At 45.7% G+C, this 23,142-nt stretch overlaps 1 protein-coding gene across 1 annotated transcript in view; it reads right to left on the reverse strand.

The window, feature by feature from the left end:
* PWP2 (PWP2 small subunit processome component) overlaps positions 1-23,142 on the reverse strand; it is a 360,035-nt gene that overhangs the window by 325,469 nt on the left and 11,424 nt on the right. Inside the window, exon 2 of the mRNA XM_033941702.1 lies at positions 13,247-13,359. Coding sequence (XP_033797593.1) covers positions 13,247-13,359 — 113 coding nt within the window. The remainder of the gene's footprint in view (positions 1-13,246; positions 13,360-23,142) is intronic.

Raw genomic sequence — 23,142 nt, forward strand, 5'->3', positions numbered from 1 at the left:
CTTGCTTGATACAATACCTACCTGGTGTAGTGGTGTTCACTTCTGTTAACCTTTTTTCTTTCCTTGTGCTGCCCGTAGCGGCTCACAAGAGTTTTCTTTTGCTACTGGTGCCCTAGGACCCATTGCCCTGAAGCTGCCGGTGACACCACGCAAAAAGATCTATCACTCAAAAAAGACTGAAACCACTGCAATCCCAAATCCACGTAATCTATGAAGTACCAATATCCAATCTATTCATTCATGATATTGGAGCTTGAGGACTCCACCCTGGTGGTTAGAATAAAAAACAAGGTTTTTAAAGGAAGTTTGAGAACTTAGAATTCAAATCAGGAAAAATCTAAGATGACCATTGCTAGGATTTCCTGTTGTAAAAAGGCCGCAATTCCACCGGAGGACAGTCAAAAATAGCGATTTTAGGAATTTTGTGGGTGGCCATTGCTAGACTGTGCCTTAACCCCTGAGACTCGACTCCAAATTCCACAAGGAGTGGGGGGGGGGGGGTGAGAAAGTGCAGCCGACACCGTGTGAGCTCCGAAGAAAAGCAATTGGTGTTCGTACAGCCTGCTTCTGATCAAATAAAGGAGTAAGCAAACAGAAGGGGAAAACCCTGAGCTCCACAGTTCAAGCAGGCTGGCTGAGCAGTTCCCCCTAAAGTCTGCTCCTCTCATGCAGGATAGGCATTCACTGGAGCTATACTGGGACACAAATGCTAAAAACAAAAGAGAAGACTGAAGAGATCAAAATTGCTTCTGCAGAAAAAATAACTGACTGGGGGAGGCAGAGAGCAGTGATCAGTAGCTCCTGCAATAGACTTGTGGGAGTGGATGAAAGACTCTTGGTTCAGCACAATATCCCTATTGCACTAGAAATTGTCTTTCTAATTTGTTTTTCTGGGCCATAGATACTGTCCTTAGGTTCCAACTACTAGAGTTTTTGTTAAAGCTCACTCCAGCTTATGCAAACCATCTCATCGTTTGTGGGATTCAGACCATGAAAGTCTGCCCAGCACTGTCTTCCTGTTCCAAACTGTTGGGATTTCCGTTGAAGCCTTCCCCTGCCCATCCTAAACCAAATTGCCACATATGGGTCACATCTTGTATGTCTGTTGACGGGGTTCAGGGTGGCATCAGGGTTATTCCATGTTAAGTGATCAAGGGCTCCCTGCATGACCATCACGGATTTTGATAAAACTTTATGCACAAAGTCCCACATGTATCAAACGAACTTTGGTAAAGTTTTAGTTTCGCCTGTGGAATATTCGTGGAGATATAGCCATTTGTTTGACCCCATACTGCAATGACATACAGTACGACAGTGACATTCTGACAACTTTGAGACACAATATCTCCTGAGCTATGTTTCCAAAAAAACTGAAACTTAGTTACCCTGCACAACTTTTGGAGCTCTATTCAGTGCTACCAATAATAATTTTTGTCAAGCACTGAGTGAATGGCTGAATTACAGTAACCTTGGCCGAAAAAATTAGTGCTCCAAAAAAAGTCAAAGTTTGACATTACTTAGCTCCCACAATAATTGAATAATAAATGCAAAATTTGGCGCATGTCTCAGTACAACGTTGTTTTCAAAAGTACAATTTCAACCTCCAAGCTCTTTCCATTAGTTTACAAATTAAATATAAAGTTGCTAATTTGTGTAAAAAGGCCAAAAATAGGGTATTTTCAGCCTGCTTTTACAGAAAAATACCTTTCAGAAACTCTTTCAAATCAGTCTCATTAGAAAGAGCATATTTCAAACCTCCTAGAAAAGTGGGCTTCATTTTTCAACACAGGTTAACAATGCCCGAAAAAGGGGAACAAAGTTGGGAGATGTCACCATGGCAACGGCCTACGTTTCAACTTACAATTATGTCACTTTTCACACTGTTTTTCCCTGTTTATTTTTACTCAAGCTTTGGGTACAATTATAGTGTTCTTAATTAATGATTATTCCTAACTAGAAATTGAGGTGATAATTTTGTTGCATGCAGATCACAAATTACAACTTGTTTTCTTTTTCAGATCCACATTATTATTAATTCAGTTTAAAATGGATGCCAACGAATCGACTAATAATAATCCTTTTCTGCCAGACTGTGCCATTGGGCAAAAATTGTTGTCAAAGTGTCATGACGGCACATTTTATTCTAAAAAATGTGGGCTCATTTTTTTACATAATTTGTCAACCGATGAAAAATTGCTTATCACTCGGCGCTCTGAAGTTGAACTGATGGATAAAGACCAAATCTGCCTCCACCACAAAGCAAAGTATCTCGACAAATACGAATTAAAGCAAACATCGTGTTGTAATCCATTTGAAAAGAAAAATCACATTGTTCAAAGTGGATTGTTAAGTCGATCTTGCCATGTCTAATGATTTTAGAAAAGTGGCAAAAATAAATATCAAGCCAGGTCAGAAACTTTGCAGTAGGTGCAAAGCCCAATACGTTTCAATGAGTGAAGCTACTGCAGCATCTTCATCTTCAGACGATTTTGAAAAGTGGGCTTCATTTTTCAACGCAGGTTAACAATGCCCGAAAAAGGGGAACAAAGTTGGGAGATGTCACCATGGCAACGGCCTACGTTTCAACTTACAATTATGTCACTTTTCACACTGTTTTTCCCTGTTTATTTTTACTCAAGCTTTGGGTACAATTATAGTGTGCGCAAAGCACAGTTACTTACCGTAACAGGTGTTATCCAGGGACAGCAGGCAGATATTCTTAACTGATGGGTGACGGCACCAACGGAGCCCCGGTACGACAATTTTAGAGTGATTGCACTCTAAGAACTTAGAAAGTTCTAGCTAGGCCGCACCACGCATGCGCGAGTGCCTTCCCGCCCGATGGAGGCGCGCGGACCCCAGTTAAGATAAGCCAGCTAAGAAGCCAACCCGGGGAGGAGGGTGGGACATAAGAATATCTGCCTGCTGTCCCTGGATAACACCTGTTACGGTAAGTAACTGTGCTTTATCCCAGGACAAGCAGGCAGCATATTCTTAACTGATGGGTGACCTCCAAGCTAACAAAAAGAGGGATGGAGGGAAGGTTGGCCATTAGGAAAATAAATTTTGTAAAACAGATTGGCCGAAGTGTCCATCCCATCTGGAGAATGCATCCAGACAATAATGAGATGTGAAAGTATGAACTGAGGACCAAGTAGCAGCCTTGCAGATTTCCTCAATAGGAGTGGATCGGAGGAAAGCTACAGATGCTGCCATAGCTCTAACCTTATGGGCCTTGACAGAACCTTCCAGTGTTAGTCAGGTCTGAGCATAACAGAATGAAATGCAAGCAGCAAGCCAATTGGATATGGTGCGTTTAGAAACAGGATGACCCAGTTTGTTAGGGTCAAAAGACAGAAACAGTTGAGGAGATGATCTGTGAGGCTTAGTGCGCTCTAAATAGTAAGCCAAAGCACGCTTACAGTCCAAAGTATGTAAAGCCTGTTCCCCTGGATGAGAATGAGGTTTCGGGAAGAAAACAGGTAAGACAATGGACTGGTTAAGGTGAAAGTCAGACACAACCTTAGGGAGAAACTTTGGATGTGTACGCAGAACCACCTTGTCATGATGAAAAACTGTGAAAGGGGGATCTGCAACTAATGCATGCAACTCACTGACCCTCCCGGCAGAGGTGAGAGCAATAAGGAAGACCACTTTCTAAATGAGAAATTTAAAATGAGCTGTGGCCAGAGGTTCAAAAGGAGGCTTCATTAAAGCGGAAAGAACCACGTTAAGATCCCAGACCACAGGAGGGGGCTTGAGAGGTGGTTTCACATTGAAAAGTCCCCGCATGAATCTGGAAACCAAAGGATGAGCAGTGAGAGGTTTTCCACGGACTGGCTCATGAAAAGCAGTAATGGCACTGAGGTGGACTCTAACGGAAGTAGATTTGAGACCAGAGTCAGACAAAGAAAGGAGATAATCCAACACCAGTTCCACTGCTAGTGAGATTGGATCATGGTGATGCAGAAGGCACCAGGAAGAAAACCAAGTCCACTTCTGTTGGTAACACTGAAGAGTGGCAGGTTTCCTGGAAGCATAAAGGATAGAACGGACAGGCTGAGAAAGAAGTGAATGAGTCGAGGTCAGCCCGAGAGATACCAAGCTGTCAGGTGCAGAGACTGCAGATTGGGATGGAGGAGAGACTGCTGATGCTGGGTAAGCAGAGAAGGGAAGAGAGGAAGAAGTATGGGCTCCCTGGAACTGAGCTGAAGTAGAAGGGAAAACCAATGCTGCCTGGGCCACCGTGGACCGATGAGAATCATGGTGGCATGTTCTGTCTGGAGCTTGAGCTTGAACAAGGTCTGTAACATGAGAGGCAGAGGAGGAAATGCATAAAGGAACAGATTGGTCCAATGCAGGAGAAATGCATCTGCTGCGAGACGGTGAGGAGAGGAGAGTCTGGAGCAAAATTGGGGCAGTTGATGATTGTGAGGAGCTGCAAACAGGTCCACTTGAGGGGTGCCCCATTGAGCAAACACGGACTGGAGAGTCATGGGATCGAGAGTCCATTTGTGAGGTTGGAGGATTCTGCTGAGGTTCTCTGCCAATGAATTCTGCTCTCCTTGAATGTAGACAGCTTTCAGGAATAAGTGGTGAGCTGTTGCCCAAGACCAAATCCTTTGGGCCTCCTGACACAAATGATGGGAGCCCGTCCCACCCTGTTTGTTGATGTAGTACATTGCAACTTGATTGTCTGTGCAAAGCAGGAGTACTTGAGGAAAGAGGAGATGTTGAAACGCCTTGAGGGCATAAAACATCGCTCTGAGCTCCAGGAAATTGATGTGCTGTTTCTTTTCTGGATGCTATCCTATAAACTAAAACTAAACGCTGATAAAACTAAATTCTTCCTGGCCTCCCCCAATGATAAAATCAACAATACCTCAATCCAAGTGAATGGATCGGACTTCCTCCTAGAACAAACCCTAAAAATACTAGGAGTCACCCTAGACAAACACCTCTCCCTTGAGAAGCACACGGATCTTACCGTCAGGAAATGCTTCTCGGCACTCTGGAAACTCCGCACCATAAAAAAATACTTTGATGACAACTCATTCCGACTACTAGTACAATCCTCCATTCTCAGCATCCTCGATTATTGCAACATCATTTACCTAGGCGCCATGAAGAAAACCACCAGGAGACTAAAACTGATTCAGAACACTGCCGTCCGCCTGATATTTGATCTAAACAAATGGGAACATATCACCCCTTTCTACCATAAACTGCACTGGCTGCCATTTGAATCCAGAGTACTGTTCAAGTTCGCATGCCTCAGCTTCAAATCGGTATTTGGTCTATCCCCAAGCTACCTCACCCCCCACTTTAAATTAAATCACAACAATAAGAACTCTCGCAGAATTCATCTGTTCGCCTTCCCCTCCCTAAAACTATGTCCTCTCAAACGATTCGTTGACAAAAACTTCTCCTTCCAGGCGGCCAAACTAAACTCATGGCTTGCCCAAATTATACTTGACGCCCCCACTTACCTGGACTTCAGAAAAAAACTCAAAACTCACTTATTCCACGGACAGAATCACTAACTCTCCCTCTCGCGGCTTCTTCTCCCTTCAATCACTCTTGAACCTCCACCTCCCCCCCCCCCAAGGTACCCTCCAAACCAATTAACTTCCCTGACCGGTATGTTTTTTTCCCTATAACAAACAAAAAAAACCAACTACTGTACAATCTTGTATATTCCATGTACTATATTCCTTGTATATTACTCGCATATTCCTTGTATTATATTCCTTATATATTCCTTGTATACTCCTGTATATTCCTTGTATCTCCCTGTGAACTTCAACGACATGTACATTCCAAAAAATTGTTAATTCCAATGTTATCTCGTGTGTAATCTTATTAACTGCTGTGAACCACCTAGAACTCTCTGGGTATGGCGGTATACAAAATAAAGTTATTATTATTTTCCTGGGCAGTCCAAAGACCCTGAGTCTGGAAATCGTTCAAGAGGGTTCCCCAGGCATATGGGGATGCATCTGTGGTGATGACTAGCTGATGAGGAGGCAGATGGAACAGAAGACCTCTGGAGAGATTTGAAGATGTCAACCACCATTGTAGAGATTGTCGAAGAGACGATGTCACAGATATGTGTTGTGAACAAGGATCCGTCGCTTGGGACCACTGGGTAGCCAGAGTCCACTAAGGTGTGCGCAGGTGAAGACGTGCGAAGGGGGTGACGTGCACTGTCGATGCCATGTGCCCCAAAAGTACCATCATTTGCTTGGCCAAGATGGAAAGCTGTGGAAGCATCTGCTGACAGAGATGAAGGATGGTCTGAAGGCGGTTGGATGGGAGAAACGCCCTCATGAGAACAGTGTCCAGTATTGCGCCAATGAATTGAAGTCCCTGGGTTGGAATGAGGTGCGACTTGGGAAGGTTGATCTCGAAGCCCAGAAGTTGAAGAAAGCTGATTGTCTGGTTGGTGGCAATCAGCACTGCCGGAGGAGAAGGAGCCTTGATCAGCCAGACGTCCAGGTAGGGGAAGACTTGAAAATTGTGAGAGCGGAGAAAGGCGGCTACCACAATAAGACACTTGGTGAATACCCTGGGAGAGGAGGCCAGACCGAAGGGTAACACCTTGTACTGGTAATGAGAATGATTGATGAGAAATTGCAGGTACTGTCTGGACATCAGATGAACAGGGATATGAGTATAGGCTTCTTTTAGATCCAGGGAGCATAGCCAGTCGCCCTGAGTGAGAAGAGAGAGCAAGAGTGAGAAGAGTGAGAAGAGTGTGGCAAGAGAGAGCATTTTGAACTTCTCTTTGACCAAACATTTGTTGAGATTTAATATTGGTCTGAGGTCTCCAGTCTTTTTGGGAACTAGAAAGTACCGGGAGTAAAATCCGTGATCTCGCTGATCCGGAGGGACTTCTTCGATGGCGTTGAGAAGAAGGAGGGATTGAACTTCTTGACCAAGAAGGAGAGACTGAGAATTGTTGGAAGCAGACTCTTTTGGAGGGCATGACGGAGGAAGAGTCTGGAAGTTGAGGGAGTAGCCGTGGGTGATGATGGAGAGAACCCACTGATCTGTGGTGATGACCTCCCAACGACTCAGAAAAAATTGGAGACGTCCTCCTATAGGTTGTGGTAGAGGAGATGAGGAGGGAAGACTGGCTATGTACTGGAGAAGGGAGTCAAAAGGGCTGAGTGGGCTTAGGCTGAGCAACAGGTTTTACTGGTGGTTGTTGCTGTTGGCAAGCCTGTTGGTGTTGTTGCTGCCGTTGCCTCCGAGGCTGGGGAGGCTGAGGGTGCAGAGGTCGAGCTGAAAAACGACGCTGATACGAAGATTGTTGTCTAAAAGGATGAGTAGGGTGGTGGTTTCTTCTTGGTTTTTAACAAGGTGTCCCATCTAGTCTCATGAGCCGAAAGTTTCTGGGTGGTGGTATCCAGAGATTCGCCAAACAGCTCGTCACCTAGGCAGGGAGCGTTGGCAAGGCGGTCCAGGTGATTAACATCAAGTTCTGAGACATGGAGCCAAGCCAAACGTCTCATAGTGACCGACATTGCTGTAGCGCGGGACGTGAGCTCAAACGTTTCGTAGATGGAACGGACCATAAATTTTCGTAGCTGTAAAAGACTAGAAGTACATTATTGAAAAGCAGGTGGTTTGCGGTATTTCTGAAAAGTGGCCATCTGCTGGATGAGATGTTTCAGATAAAATGAAAAATGGAATGCGTAATTACCAGAACGATTAGTGGTAAAGTCGCTTGCCAAATTTATCCATGGCCTTACCCTCTCTGCCAGGAGGGACAGAAGCATACACACTAGAGCCCGCAATTTTCTTCAGAGTTGACTCAACAAGTAAAGACTCATGTGGAAGCTGAGGTTTGTCAAACCTTGGAATGGGGATAACCTTATACAAGGATTCCAGTTTTCTTGGGGCTCCTGGAATGGTCAGAGGAGTCTCAAGATTTTTATAAAAAGTTTCCCTTAAGATGTCATGCAAAGGTAACTTCAAAAATTCCTTCGGAGGTTGGTCAAAGTCCAAAGCATCAAGAAATGCTTTGGACTTTTTAGAATCAGACTCCAACAGGATTGAAAGGGTGTCTGACATTTCCTTAAGAAATTTTGTAAATGAAGTGTGCTCTGGCTTACTATCAGGCTCCTGCACAGATGGATCAGCCTCATCTGATGAAAGGTCATCATCGGTACCGAGAGGATCCTCGGAATCATCCCATAAATCAGGGTCCCTTACTGAGGGGAGTTGTCCCTGCGAAAGAGGAGTAGAGGCCTCTACATGTCGGGTTTTGCGTACCAATTTGCCGGAGCGCATCAATACCATACCAGGTGAAGCGGTACGGAGGTTTGGGTCAGAGAGCGGTACCGGCTCAGAGACCGAGTAAACCGCCCGACGTAGAGATTTCATTTCTGCCGATAGAAGAGGCATGGAAACCGAAGAGACAGAATGTTGCGGTGCCGATAAAGTCGATGCCGACAAAATAGGCTGATCGACGATCGGCACCGGAGGCTCAGGTGGTACCGACACTGGAAGGTTCGGAGTCAGAAGAGCCGGGAGAAGTTGTTGTAACTGCTCCTTAAGTTGGACCTGGAGAATGGATGCTATACGGTCATCCAGTGATGGTCCCAAAGGCACCGGTACCGCTTTTCTCTTTTTCGGTACCTGCGGTGCAGCTCGACGCTCAGGTGAAGTAGATGCTGATGAAGAGGCAGTGACTTCAATGGGAGCGGACGTTAACGGGGCCGGCGCGTAGTCTGCAGGACTTGGCTCACTGCTTGTTTGACTGGCGGGCCGAGAGAAGAGGAACATGCACCTCTGCCCATCGAAACAGAACCATTGCCTCTTCGGCCAACTGAGGACTCCGGGTACCCCCCTGGCGATTGATATACGCCACCGCCGTGACACTGTCCGAAAAGACCCTGGTCGGACGGTCCTGAATCATGGAGTGAAACGCCAGAAGCGCAAGCCTGATCGCCCTCAACTCCAGCATATTGATCGACCACAGGGCCTCCTCCGAGGACCAAACACCCTGCGCCGATGCCTGCAGGCACTGTGCTCCCCAGCCCAGAAGACTGGCATCCGTCTAAATCACGACCCAATCCGGCGTTGCCAGCGACATGCCCCAGAATAGATTGAACTTGCTGAGCCACCACCGCATGCTGCGGGCCGCCCGAGGACTCCACTGGAGACGCCGATCATAGTCCTGAGACACCGGGGACCACCGGGAAAGTAGAGACTTCTGCAACGGCCTCATGTGGAACCGAGCCCAGGGGACCACCTCCAGAGCCGCCACCATCGAGCCCAGAACCTGTACATAATCCCAAACCCGAGGTCTGGGCGACTTGAGAAGCAGACGAACCTGAGACTGCAACTTCTCTCCCCGGTCCCGGGGCAGAAACACCTTCCCCAGACAAGTGTCGAACCGCACTCCCAGATGCTCCAATGACTGGGACGAGGACAGAGAGCTCTTGGGAAAGTTGATGATCCACCCCAAAGACTGAAGGAGAGAGATCACTCTCTGAGTCACCGACAAACTCTCCCGCCTGGAAGAGGCGCGAATCAACCAGTCTTCCAAGTAAGGGTGCACACGAATTCCCTCTTTGCGCAGAAAAGCTGCCACTACCACCATCACCTTTGAAAAGGTGCGGGGAGCCGTTGCAAGACCAAAGGGCATTGCCCGAAATTGATAATGCTGGCCCAGGATCGTAAACCGAAGAAACCGCTGATGCGAAGGCCAGATCGGAATATGGAGATACGCCTCCTTGAGATCGAGGGACGTGAGGAACTCCCCTGGTTTTACTGCCGCAATAACTGAGCGAACTGTCTCCATACGGAAATGGCGAACCCTGAGAAATTTGTTGACCCTTTTGAGATCCAGCACAAGCCTGAATGACCCCCCTTTTTTGGGCACAATGAAGTAAATGGAATACCTGCCGAGACCTACCTCTTCCGGGGGCACCGGCACCACCGCCCCCAGATCCAGAAGAACCTGAAGGGTCAGGCGGACCGATTCTCCCTTGGCCGCCCCATTGCACGGGGACACCAAGAAAGAATCGGCGACGGGAGAGGCGAACTCTAACTTGTAACCGTCTTGAATAATGTCCAAAACCCACTGATCCGACGTGATCTTGGCCCACTCCGCCAGAAAGGCAGACAGCCGACCCCCTAAGGGAATGGCGGAGGAAGCCGAGACCCCTTCATTGTGGAGTGCGATTTGCTGGAGCACGGGCTGGCTGACCTGCCGGGGGCTTCGCTGCACGAAAGGAACTCTTTTGTGGAAATCTAGGTCTCGCAGAAGAGAACGAACCGTAAGCGGGCTGGAAGGAAGGCTTACCAGGCCTATATCTCTTAACATCCCGGAAGTGCGGTCTTGCAACTGAGGTCTTCAGAGGGGGTCTAGGCCTATCCTCTGGCAAGCGTTGTGTTTTGGTATCACCAAAATCCTTCACCAACTTATCTAAGTCTTCCCCAAACAACAACCGTCCTTTAAAAGGGAGTTTCACAAGTCGAAGCTTGGACTCCGCATCCGCCGCCCAATTACGGAGCCACAAATACCTGCGAGAAACCACGGAAAGAGCCATTTGCTTGGCAGAAGCGCGAATAATATCATACAAGGCATCCGCCAAATACACCAGACCAGATTCCAGATCAGCCACCTCCGAGGGAACAGAACCCCCGGACTCCATCATGTTATCCGCCAGGAGTTGCGACCATTGCAAACAAGCACGCGCAGCATATGAACTGCAAACCGCCGCCTGCAAGGTGACCGCCGCTATCTCAAAGGACATTTTAAGCGACAACTCAATCTTCCTATCCTGAACATCCTTCAGAGCAACACCCCCCTCCACCGGCAGGGTAGTCTTTTTGGTGACCGCGGCTACCAAAGCGTCCACTCTAGGCAACTTAAACTTTTCTAGTTCAGTCGGAGCAATAGGATACAACTGCCGCATGGCTTTCGACACCCTCAGACTGGCCTTTGGCGTGTCCCATTGCGTCGTGATAAGCTCCTGCGTAGCCTCATGCACCGGAAAGGATATTGCCGGCTTGCGAGTCCCTGCCATAAGGGGGTTCGCGGACCCTGACACTTGCGGATCCTCCTGCGAGATGTTCAAACCTTGTAAAGCCTTAGAGATCAACAAGGAAAGTTCCTCCCTGTGAAACAGACGGAGCGCGGAAGGATCATCCCCGTCCCTACCCGACAGCTCCTCCGCATCTAAATCCGGGACCTCACCGTCCTCCAACTCCTCAGGAAGAGTAAGAGACACGGGGGAGACAGGGTTAGGGTCCCCCTCGTCCGCCGTTGCAACCCTGCGCCGCTTGGCCGCCTGAGCCTGCTCCGGAGGGGCAACCTTAGGAAAGGAAGCAGACCCAGCCGAAATAGGAACAGTAGGAGAAGCAGTCAGAGTAGGCAGCAAAGGCAGACTCAAATTCACCGCCTGAGCAGGCTGAGAGCTCTGCAAAACAAAGGCACGGTGCAACATCATTATAAATTCCGGCGAAAATGAGCCGAGCCCACATTCTGCCAGTCCAGCCTGCCCTGCCTCGTGGGACAAAATTGCGGCTTCCCCCAGCGCTCCCGACGCATCGAGAGCCGCCGCACTCGTTTCAGACGCCCGCGTGGTCGGCAACATGGCCGACGCGACCGCGCGGGAAGAGGAGCCCGAGCGCGCCTCCTCAGCGCGGGAAAACTCCCCTTCACCCAGCTGTAATAAAGAATCATTGGCCTGCGCGTCTGCACAGCCCGCAGAGCACAGACCCAACGGTGTTCTGCGCTTCCCACAGCGCGAACACCGCTTTACCGATTCAGCAGCCATGTCTTTTTTTTTTTAAATCGGAGAAGCCCGCCAAAAAACTACCGACGCAGCACGTCCAATCTAACCCCCGAAACGGACCAAATCACACGTGTCTAACCAATCGCAAATCCAACTCACCTAACACAATCACACCTCCAAATGTAGAAAGGTTATAGCTGGCAGTTTCATTCTGAACGCTGACCCGGAGGCACAGCACAGCACAGAAAGGCTCTGACCCTGTTTTGTTTTTTGTTTTTTTTTAAACTGGAAAGAAGAAAGAGCACAGAGCCAAATGAAACCCCTCAATCCAATGGAGGGGAGGGTGGAGAAGGGACCTGGGGGGGCCCAGGTGTAGCTTCCAAAGCTGGCACCGCTCAGCCAGACACCCCTTTCTAACTGAAAAGAACTAGTCTTAACAGAAGAATAGAAAAGTCCCAGAAATTTATTCCTGCACAGCCAGAATCCAGGAGCTAGATTGATAATCCCTGCTGGGAGATAGAGCAAACTGAATGGACAGGAGGAATACCAGTCTATAAGACCACCTGTTAATCAGTTTCTCTATCTCCACCTGCTGGTCGATGTGAGCTATCCCACTTGTCTCTGGATTCATCTGCTGCTATGCTAAGGAAGGGTATTTGTTTAAAGAAGACACAGCAATGTTATGTGTTGTATTTCTTTCTTAATTTGAAATTTAATAAAAAATAATTTACACATAGATGAAGGCTAACCATTTAAAATTGAAATGTAGCTAAGATCCAGATATCCTTGTAATGATATACCATCTACTTAACACAGAATGGCAGGCCTTCCCCTTCCCAATTCATTCTGGCATTCACTGGGGAGGAGCCTAAGGCCCTGATTGGCTCAGGCACCTAAGACCCATCGCATAGAATCTTAGGCCTCCCTCCCAGTACATTCCAGGATGCACAAGGAGTGGCCCATGAGCCAATTCCAAGATGCACCAGAAAGGGGAAGGCTGCGTCTGCCGGCCAACTTCGTGGGGGGACAGGTTCCCTGCTGCAGCTACTAAACTGATCACGGCAGGGAGATTCCCTTAACGCGATTTAGTTTGGTGGTCGCATCTATTTGAAATGAAGGCCAGTATTTTGCTGGCCTACCTTTCAAACACCTATTGCGGCCCTAGGGAGACACCTAGGGCCATCTAAGCTTACCTAAGACCACTTCCGGGCAAATTCATGCACACGGCTAGCCTTGGGTGAGCTTAAGCAGCCCTATGCACCTTCCTAGGCTGAGGAACATGCTTACAATGTAGGCAGCCTGCCTTGGGGTGTTGTGTTTTGGGTTTTTTTAAATGTGCGTCCTGATTGGCTGGTTAGACAGTGGTAGGATGTCTACCGCTGCCTACAATCAGGACGCAGTTTATAGAATTTGCCCCTCTGTGTGCACATTTCTATTTCATCTTGAAAATGAACTACTAAACATTAGAAAAAAAAGAAATGTCTTCTTACTTCTTTAAGTCAAACACAGTGATCCGGTTACCCACAGGACTAATGACTGAGTTTCCATCAGGGGTGAAGTTCAGGTTTCCATGGCAATAGACTGTCCCCAGTAAATTAGAGAACTGGAAAATATTAAAAATAAATAATCACAAATTTAGAAATGATAGATACCAACTGAGATCTACATTACCCTGCACTGGTTTGGGTATAAATTTATCCATGCTAAATGTGTGTGAGAAACTTTTTTATTTTTTGAGCATGGCTGTGGGGTACGTTAATGACCACATTTGCATGAATTTAAATGCAGTCTGCAGTAAATGGTTTCAGTACAAGTTATTACCTGTGCCAAAACCATTTGTTCCCTTGGCACACAACAACATGCACACAAATCTGGCATTAAAGAACTTGTTAACGCTGATGGTAGTTTTGAGTATTGGATCCCAGGTTTGGGAGCAGGGGAGGAGCTGGCAGCAGGGGAGGGAGGGTAGAGGTATAGGAGAGAGCGAACTCCTCAGAGCTAAAGGGAAAGGAAGGAGGGGAAGGGATTCCCTTCATGAGATGGTAAGAGAGAACCCTCTAGAGCTGCTGAATGAGGAGGCGAAGGGAATCTCCAAGAGCTGATAAATGGGGGTAATAAATACTCAAAACAGGTTAGCTAGGGATGGCATGGAGGATCCTCAACAGTTTTGAGTATTGGGGGAGTGCCTTGTTAGCCTGTAGGATCAAACACAATACAGTGTAGCTTATCTACCAAACAACTTATTGAATTGAGCTTATGATGACTGGTGTCCGCTTCATCGGATACATAACGTAGGAGCTGGTGAGTTAGGAATTAGATTAAGATAGAGTCTCTGAGAGCTGGGGGATTAACAGGGACATGAAGAGTTCCCAAGAACTGAGTTAAAGAGCTGAGTAAAGGATCAGCAGGAAATAGGGAATTAGTTCATCACACTGGAAAAACCAAAAACTGCCTGATTTGTCATTAAAACATTTTGCCACTAACCTTATAAAACATGTGGTGAAAAAAAAAAAAAAAGGCACCAGGAACCACATAAACTCTTTTATAAAAGTCTGGCTTGGCTCATTTTAATCATAGGTTTTAAAAAAACTCCATGTGGCTATGTTGTATTTTAATGCACATTTCTAGACTGTCTAATGAAACTCCTGGGACATAACAACGAGACAACGATGACCTACTTGAACTTGTAACTATGACCTAACTCTATTATCTGTACTGATCTACCTGTACTAGCAGCTCTACTGAATGTCCATATTAAACTGTCCATTGTAACTTCCTGAGTAACTGACCCAACCTCTTGTAATGTAATTCGACCTTGAACTGAATAGGTAAAGGCAGAATAGAAAACATGATTAATATAACATAAAACATCTTTTTTTATTTTTTTTTTATTTTTTTATTATTTGTTTATTATTTTAACAATTTAAACAAGAAAATAAACTTCTTGTACAGAAAATGAATAAGATATGGATTCCAATATCATAACAACAAAATTTTTAAAGTAAAATTATAAACTTAATCAATCTTTAAAGTCCCATAATAGAGCGATCCAAAATTCAAATGAGTGAATCAAAATAAAAAGAAAGGAAATAACATATCCTGTTGAAGAAAAGCAGACAACTTTCAGTGAGTACAGGAAAAAATTATTTTCTCTTATTCAATTGCAGTTGTTATCGCATTTCCCCCTTCAAGACGTTTCATGGTTAGAAATCCCGACAGCTGAGAGGGTTCAAAGAATATGTAGTTAGAATATTTATATTTTACTAAACATTTACATGGATATCGTAAAAGAAAAGTTGCACCCATTGCAATTACTCCTGGTTTTAAAACAGAAATTGTTTTCTTCGCTTCTGAGTTTCTTTTGTCACATCCGGAAATATTTGGATTTTTTGACCTAGAAATTCCTTGTGTCTGTTCTTGAAGAATAGTTTTAATATCCAGTTTTTATCTGGCAGCAATACTACATTGGCCAACAATGTAGCTGGTCTTACTAATTCTTTCAATGAAGTATCCAGCATAGTTGTTAAGTCCATCTGTTGCTCCTGATCCTGATCTTGTTGTTGCCTGTTTTGCTGCCTTTCCTGATTTTCCATTGGAAGATAATAGATTTTTGAAAATGGAGGAAAAATTTCTTCTGAGACATCAAGTATATCCTGAAAATATTTTTTTAACATTTCTTTAGCTGAGATTGAGGATATTTTGGGAAAATTTAAAATTCTAAGATTATTAGCTCTGCTATTATTCTCCAAAATTTCCATCTTCCTTCTCAGATTCAGATTGTCTCTGATTATAGTGGACTGAATCTTATTAACTTCCAAGAAATCATTTTCAATTTTTGTATTAATTGCAATATTATCCTGTTTCAAAGTTTTTATATCTTCATTTTGTTCCTGGAATTTCTGTTCTAGAACTTTAATTTGGGGTGACAAAGTTTGACCCAGAGTCACAACTAAATCCCATAGCGAGTCCAGGGTAACATTAATGGGTTTAGTAATTGTAAAGATACTTGCAGCCTTTGAATCCTGTCCAGCTGTTCCGATTCCCTCCTGAACGCCTTGTTCCTCTTGCTCCACCGATGGATCCCCCGCAGACAAGCTCTCATCCAGTGCCAAACTCAAGAAAGCCTCCCGGGACATAGAGTCCACCACCTCAGGCAGACTGTCCTCCCGTGGAGAGCTGGCACTCTGCGGTTGTGGAGGCGGGGTCCTAGCGTCTGGGCTAAGCGTGGATTCCAGCCCAGGGAGACACACGGCGGCTTCACTCAATGCCCGTGGCTCCAGCGGGCGACTCCCAGTCATGAAAGGTTCCTGTTGAAGGCGTCTCAGAAAATCATCAATCGTTGCCTGTGAGGGAGTCTCCAAGCGCCGCGAGGCTCCAGCAGCGCTTTTCCCTCTCCTTTTCGGCATCGCTGCGCTCTGGTATGCAAACACAGTTCTCTGAGAACGTCTCTCTCACTGATTGTTGTCCGCGGCCATCTTGGATCTCACTCCATGTCCATAAAACATCTATTGCTTGTAAGAGTGCAAATATCTATAAGGCCCCAAATAGACTGCCTCTACCAATAAACACAATATAAAAACACCAATTAAATAACCCTTTGATGGTCATTTTTGCCCAGAATCCCTACAGGGCTTTAAGCTTCTCTTTCACAAAGTTCTCCCAATCATTTGAAAATATTATTCTGTCTTTATAAAAGTGAATGTTGTTGTATGACTAGGGAAAAAAGAACCACCAGATTTCATTTACCTGTAGTCTATATCTATCACATCTCTTGCCATTGCTCAGGAAATATCAACTATCCTCAGAATGGGCCTGGGAACTGAGTCACAGATGAGTTTGATAGGCAATTGCTGAGCCTTCTCATTCCATTCCAAAATTTAAAGGTTGATGCCTTGTAAAAGCAGCAATAATATGTTTTTTAAATTCAGTTCAAATTTGAAAGAAAGTTTTCAAACTTCCAGACAGCCGAAGACCCCATGAGAGAGAGGTGCATCGAGGAGCAAGTCAGGGAGCTCGAGAAGTTCATCGAGGATGCCTACAGGAAAGTGGAAGAACAGGTGCACGGAAATGATGAAGACACACAGAGCAGAAGACAAGAAACTTCTGACATCAAGGTAGAGGATACCCACGGAGGAACCTTGCTGGAAGAAAAGAAGAACACCAAGGACACAGACCTGCGACCGAAACGTAGGCTGAAAGAAGGGAAATCTGCAATCCTGGTGGGAGACTCAATCCTGAGGCACGTCGACAGTCACATAGCAGGAGGGAGAGAGGATCGGCTAGTGACCTGTCTCCCAGGAGCAAGAACGAAGGACATCGTTGACAAGATTGAAAGAATCCTGGTGGGGGCAGAGACAGAAGAGACAGCAGTGACAGTCCACGTCAGAACGAATGATGTCACCAGGAGAGACTACAGCAAGAATGCACTGACTGAACAGTTCAAGATCTTAGGAAGGAAACTGAAAATGAGGACCCAGAGGATAGCCTTCTCAGAGATCCTGCCAGTGCCGAGGGCAGAAACGAAGAGGCAGACGGAGCTACAATCAATTAATGCATGGATGAGAAGATGGTGTGAGGAAGAGGGTTTTCTTTTCATAAGGAACTGGACAACATTCTGGGGAAAGAACAAGCTTTTCAAGAAGGATGGTCTACACCTGAGCAAGGCGGGAACTAGACAACTAGCAAATAACGTCAGAAGAGCGATAGAACAAGCTTTAAACTAAGTAGAAGGGGAAAGCCGACAGTCGACCTGGTATCGACGGTTCGGGAAACAGTATCCAGTGAAGGTACTGAGGGGGAAGATTGCGGGGAAGACACAAGTGGCAAGCAACTGACTATGAACATTCAAGGGAGTCAGACGAAGTGAGAGGGGGACAGGATGAACATACTACAAGGGGAAGTCAAAATGGGACTGGATAATGAGAAGGAACAAGAGGAGGACAATAGGAACACGACAAAAGGGGAAGGCAATAGGAATCTACCACAAAGAGAAGACAAAAGAGACATTACTCAGGAGTTGACAGGTCAGGAAGGGGACAGAATGAAGAATGGAATGCAAGGGAAAATAGCAAGGAAGGGAAAATGCCAGGACTTGAACTGCATGTATACTAATGCAAGGAGCCTGAAGAACAAAATGGGGGAACTAGAAGTCATGGCCAATAAGGAGAGACTAGACATCATAGGGATCACGGAAACTTGGTGGAACGAGGAAAACAAATGGGACATAGTACTGCCAGGATATAAACTCTACCGAAAAGACAGGACTTACCAGAAAGGAGAAGGAATAGCACTATACATAAGGGACACCATTCACTCATCCACTCTGGACACAGCAGTAACAAATGCCCAACTGGAGTCATTGTGGGTCAAAGTACCAGGAAGCAACGGATCCGAGATAAAGATGGGACTGTTCTACCGTCCACCTGGGCAAACCGAAGCCGAGGATACAGAAGGGAATGCAAAAACCCAAACACCATAGTTATGGGAGATTTCAACTACCCTGGGATAGACTGGTGTCTTGGAAATTCAAAATGTGCAAGGGAAACGGAGTTCCTGGAAGCTGTTCAGGACAGCTTCATGGAACAACTTGTCGAGGCACCAACGAGAGGATCAGCGATTCTGGATCTGATCCTCAATGGGCTGAAAGGACCCGCAAAGGGAGTGGAGGTGGTGGGACCACTAGGAACCAGTGACCACAACATGATTCAGTTCAAAGTGCAAATAGGATTACCTAAGGGAAAGAGAACCAAGGCAACAACGTTTAACTTCAAGAAAGGGAACTATGATGCCATGAGACAAATGGTGAGAAAGAAGCTCAGAAACAGCTCCAAGGAAACGTGGACTGTGGAGCAAGCCTGGTCCCTATTCAAGGACACAGTAAACAAGGCGCAAAACCTATATATACCAAGATTTAGGAAAGGATCCAAAAAGAATCAGACGAAGGACCCTGCATGGATAACCAGTGAAGTAAAGAAAGTGATAGGAGACAAGAAAAAATCATTTCGGAAGTGGAAAAAAGACAAAACCGAAGGAAATTGGAGAGAGCACAGGCAGTATCAAAAACAATGTCACCGAGTAGTCAGGAAAGCCAAGAAAGAGTATGAGGAGAGACTGGCCAACGAAGCAAGAAATTTCAAACCATTTTTCCGATATGTGAAAGGGAAACAGCCAGCGAGGGAGGAGGTGGGACCCCTGGATGAGGGTGACCGGAAGGGAGTGGTGAAAGAGGAAAAAGAGGTGGCCGGTAGGCTAAACGAGTTCTTCTCGTCGGTCTTTACAATAGAAGACACATCCAGTGTGCCAGAACCAGAAAAAATCTTCAGGGGAGATCAACAGGGGAAATTATCATGCATGGAGGTAAGCCTCGAAGACGTTCTCAGGCAGATAGATAGATTAAAAACTGACAAAGCTCCGGGCCCAGACGGGATCCACCCGAGAATACTGAAAGAGCTCAGAGATGAAACAGCAGAGTTACTGCGGCATATTTGCAACCTGTCCTTGAGAACAGGGGTAATCCCGGAGGACTGGAAGATAGCGAATGTTACACCGATCTTCAAGAAAGGATCGAGAGGTGACCCGGGAAACTACAGACCAGTGAGCTTAACCTCTGTTCCGGGGAAGATGGCCGAATCACTGATCAGGGAAGGTATCAATGAGCATATAGAAAAAAATAATCTGATGAGATCAAGCCAGCATGGTTTCTGTAAAGGCCGATCATGCCAGACGAATCTACTGCATTTCTTTGAGGGGATAAGTAAACAATTGGACCAAGGTGACCCCGTAGACATCGTATATCTAGATTTCCAAAAAGCCTTCGACAAGGTGCCCCATGAACGCCTACTGAAGAAACTGTGGAGTCACGGGGTGGAAGGGGACATGCACAGATGGATCAAAAATTGGCTGGCGGACAGGAAGCAGAGGGTAGGAGTAAAGGGGCACTACTCTGACTGGATAGGGGTCACAATTGGTGTTCCGCAGGGGTCAGTGCTGGGACCACTGTTGTTCAATATATTTATTAATGATCTAGAAACGGGGACAAAGTGCGAAGTTATCAAGTTCGTGGATGACACAAAACTCTCCAGAACGGTCAGAACTGTTGAGGAATGCAAAGACCTGCAGAGTGACCTGAACAAACTGAGTGAGTGGGCAAAAAAATGGCAGATGAGCTTCAATGTGGAGAAATGTAAGGTCTTGCACATAGGGAAGGGGAACTCCAGGTACAGCTATACGATGGGAGGGAGGGTACTCGGGGAAGGCAGCCAAGAAAAAGATCTGGGGGTATTGGTGGATAACACAATGAAGCCGGAGGCGCAATGTGCAGCGGCCTCAAAAAAAGCGAGCAGAATGCTGGGCATTATCAAAAAGGGTATCACTACCAGAACGAAGGAAGTTATCCTGCCACTGTATCGAGCAATGGTGCGCCCACATCTGGAATACTGCGTCCAATACTGGTCGCCATACCTCAAGAAGGACATGGCAATACTCGAGAGGGTCCAGAGGAAAGCAACGAGGGTGATAAAGGGTATGGAGAACCTCTCATATGCCGAACGGTTAGACAGGCTGGGGCTCTTTACCCTGGAAAAGCGGAGACTGAGAGGGGACATGATACAGACTTATAAAATCATGAAAGGCATAGAGAAGGTGGAGAGGGACAGATTCTTTAAACTAGCAGGGGCAACTAAAACAAGAGGTCACTCAGAAAAACTGAGAGGAGACAGATTCAAAACGAATGCAAGAAAGTTCTTCTTCACTCAACGGGTGGTAGACACCTGGAACGCGCTTCCCAGAGAGGTGATAAGCCAGAGTACAATTCTGGGGTTCAAAAAGGGACTGGATGACTTCCTGGAAGCGAAGGGAATAACGGGGTACAGATAGAGGTTTACCTCACAGGACACTGAGCAAATAGGGTATGGACTTTTTAGGTTAGGTAGGGAACATTTTCAGGTCATGGACCTGGAGGGCCGCCGCGGGAGCGGACTGCCGGGCGCGATGGACCCCTGGTCTGACCCGGCAGAGGCAATGCTTATGTTCTTATATTTATGGGTTATATCTTTTGAAATAAATTTTAATAAGTTTGAAAACTCTTTCGATGAAGCCTCCCCTACCAAGATGAATTTATGCAAAATGAGAGCACTAATGTGCTCACCATTTGTTATCAGGTCATCAGTGTACTACCATATTTAGCTACCACCCAATAAACATAAGCAGTAATTATGCCTTACCAGATCATTTCCTTTTCTTTATTCAGCAAAAACATTCTGCACAAATGGGTTACCCCTTCCTACCAGCAGGTGGAGGTAAAGACTGAGGCCCCGTTGCTCAAAGCTCTGACAACACTATTACCGTATTTTTCAGTCTATAAGATGCATCCCCCCCTGTAGAGGAGGAAAAACCAAAGAAAAAAATTTCCTCCTCTACAGGGGGTTGTGTCTGGTGGTCTGGTCCTAAGCAGCATGAAGCAGCCTGCCCAAAACTTAAAGCCACCTGCACCCGAAGCTGCCTGCAGCAAAGGAACCTGCCCGCACCCGAAGCTGTCTGCAGAGAAGAAACCTGCCCGAAGCTGCCTGAGCTGAAGGAACCTGCCCGAAGCTGCCCGCACCTGAAGCCACCAGCCCTTTCTAAAGTTGAGGTGCTCTCCTGGGTTGGCTTTGTAAGCAGAGCAGAGCAGCACGACGCAGGAGAACTGACCTCAGCCAATCACTGAGCGGCGCGGGACCAGGCAGGAAGCACAAAGGTTACGCTCCTGCGTCGCACTGCTCTGCTTACAAAGACAGCCGTTCGGCAGGAGAGCACCACAACTTTTAAAAAGGGGGGTAAAAGTGTATTAGAGGGGGGGAAGTTATATTCACTCCATAAGACGCACCCACTTTTCCACTCCATTTTTGGGGGTGGAAAAAGTGCGTCTTATGGAGTGAAAAATATGGTAAATACTGTGTAGGGAGTGATTTTTTTTTAATTGGATGATGCTCAGTACAATGTGGTCAATCTTTTGTCTATTTGTTTTAGTTTAGGGGGTACCCCAGGATACATAACATTGGCCATTTCTAGAGCTCTTTTCCCCATTTTTTTTTTTTAACTAGCCCAATTGAGCAATGTTCTTTTTACCTATTGTTTCATATCCTAAATATAGCTTAGTTAGGGGTTATATTTTTAAGTAAAGGTTTCACTTTATACCGTGTTTATTCTATGCTCCTCACTAGATTCAGTACACATTTCTAACATAATTTTTTTATATATACATTCAATACAGAATTATGGTCTCTCTGAAGTGCCATAATAGTTATATGCAGCACACAAAAACATATCTTTTTGGAATGTCTGATTAAGAACCTTAAGTACCTGAATATTGTCTGTCTTTTGCCATAACTATACCAAGTAAATGCATTAATATTGTCACATGTTGCCACATTCAGTACAGGCAACCTGGTTTCACTCTCTCTACATTTAGTACAGGCAACATGGTTTCTCTTCCATTTTCTATCTCTTATTTGGATCACATTGAAGTATAGCTGCTGAATGATATCTGGACTCTTTTCAAGCTGGTGTATCCCTTCCTGTATGCACAGACATCATTTAAAGATCCCGGGCAGACATCGTTTCATCCCAAGCGTGCATCTCACCAGTTTAAAGAGACTGTAATTCATCTTCCTGCACCCTGACTGCAAAGACTTTTCCACACATGCTGTACACAATGTTTCCTGTTCATCAGATATAGCCACCTTCCTAAGAACGCTTTGCTGTACAGTTCAACCTATTTACTGAACAATACCTGGTGTAGTCATTCACCTCTGTCCTCCATCACCATTAATGGGACAACCTACTCCACACCTCTGGTAACTAATGATTCTATGGACATTCCAGACTTTATTTCATATGCTGTACATCCACTACCTCTTGGTATGGGCAACGAGACATTTCAAAAGCTGCTGAACTTTACTGAAATCCATGTCTACGAGACGCTCATGTCTCAGTTTGGGAACTTTTCTTTGGGTATTCGCCCACTGCAAACCACGTATTTAATGTTTTAATTCACCCTATCATTATCTTAATTATTGTACAAATTTTGCTATGTATTATTATGATTTTCCTTTGCTGTAAAGTGAAACACATGTACATTTCTTTACAAAGCATATCATACAAAGTTCCTTCTAGCTTTTAAGGCAGTTATACATGTATTTCCAGTATCTTCTCTGACACTTGGTAATTTGGCTAATTTGGTTCTAATTTGGTTTTAAGTTGGCATGGCCTATTGCATTACCAGGGTCAGACATAATATTATCCCATACTTGCATACTCTCTCATGACATCTTGGTACCTTTATACCTGAACCTCCTGAAAAAGCTTCCTGCATCCCTTATGCACCGTTCATTCGCTCAACGACGGGTAA

Source organism: Geotrypetes seraphini, chromosome 4 (assembly GCF_902459505.1).
Source record: "Geotrypetes seraphini chromosome 4, aGeoSer1.1, whole genome shotgun sequence".
Taxonomy (NCBI): domain Eukaryota; kingdom Metazoa; phylum Chordata; class Amphibia; order Gymnophiona; family Dermophiidae; genus Geotrypetes; species Geotrypetes seraphini.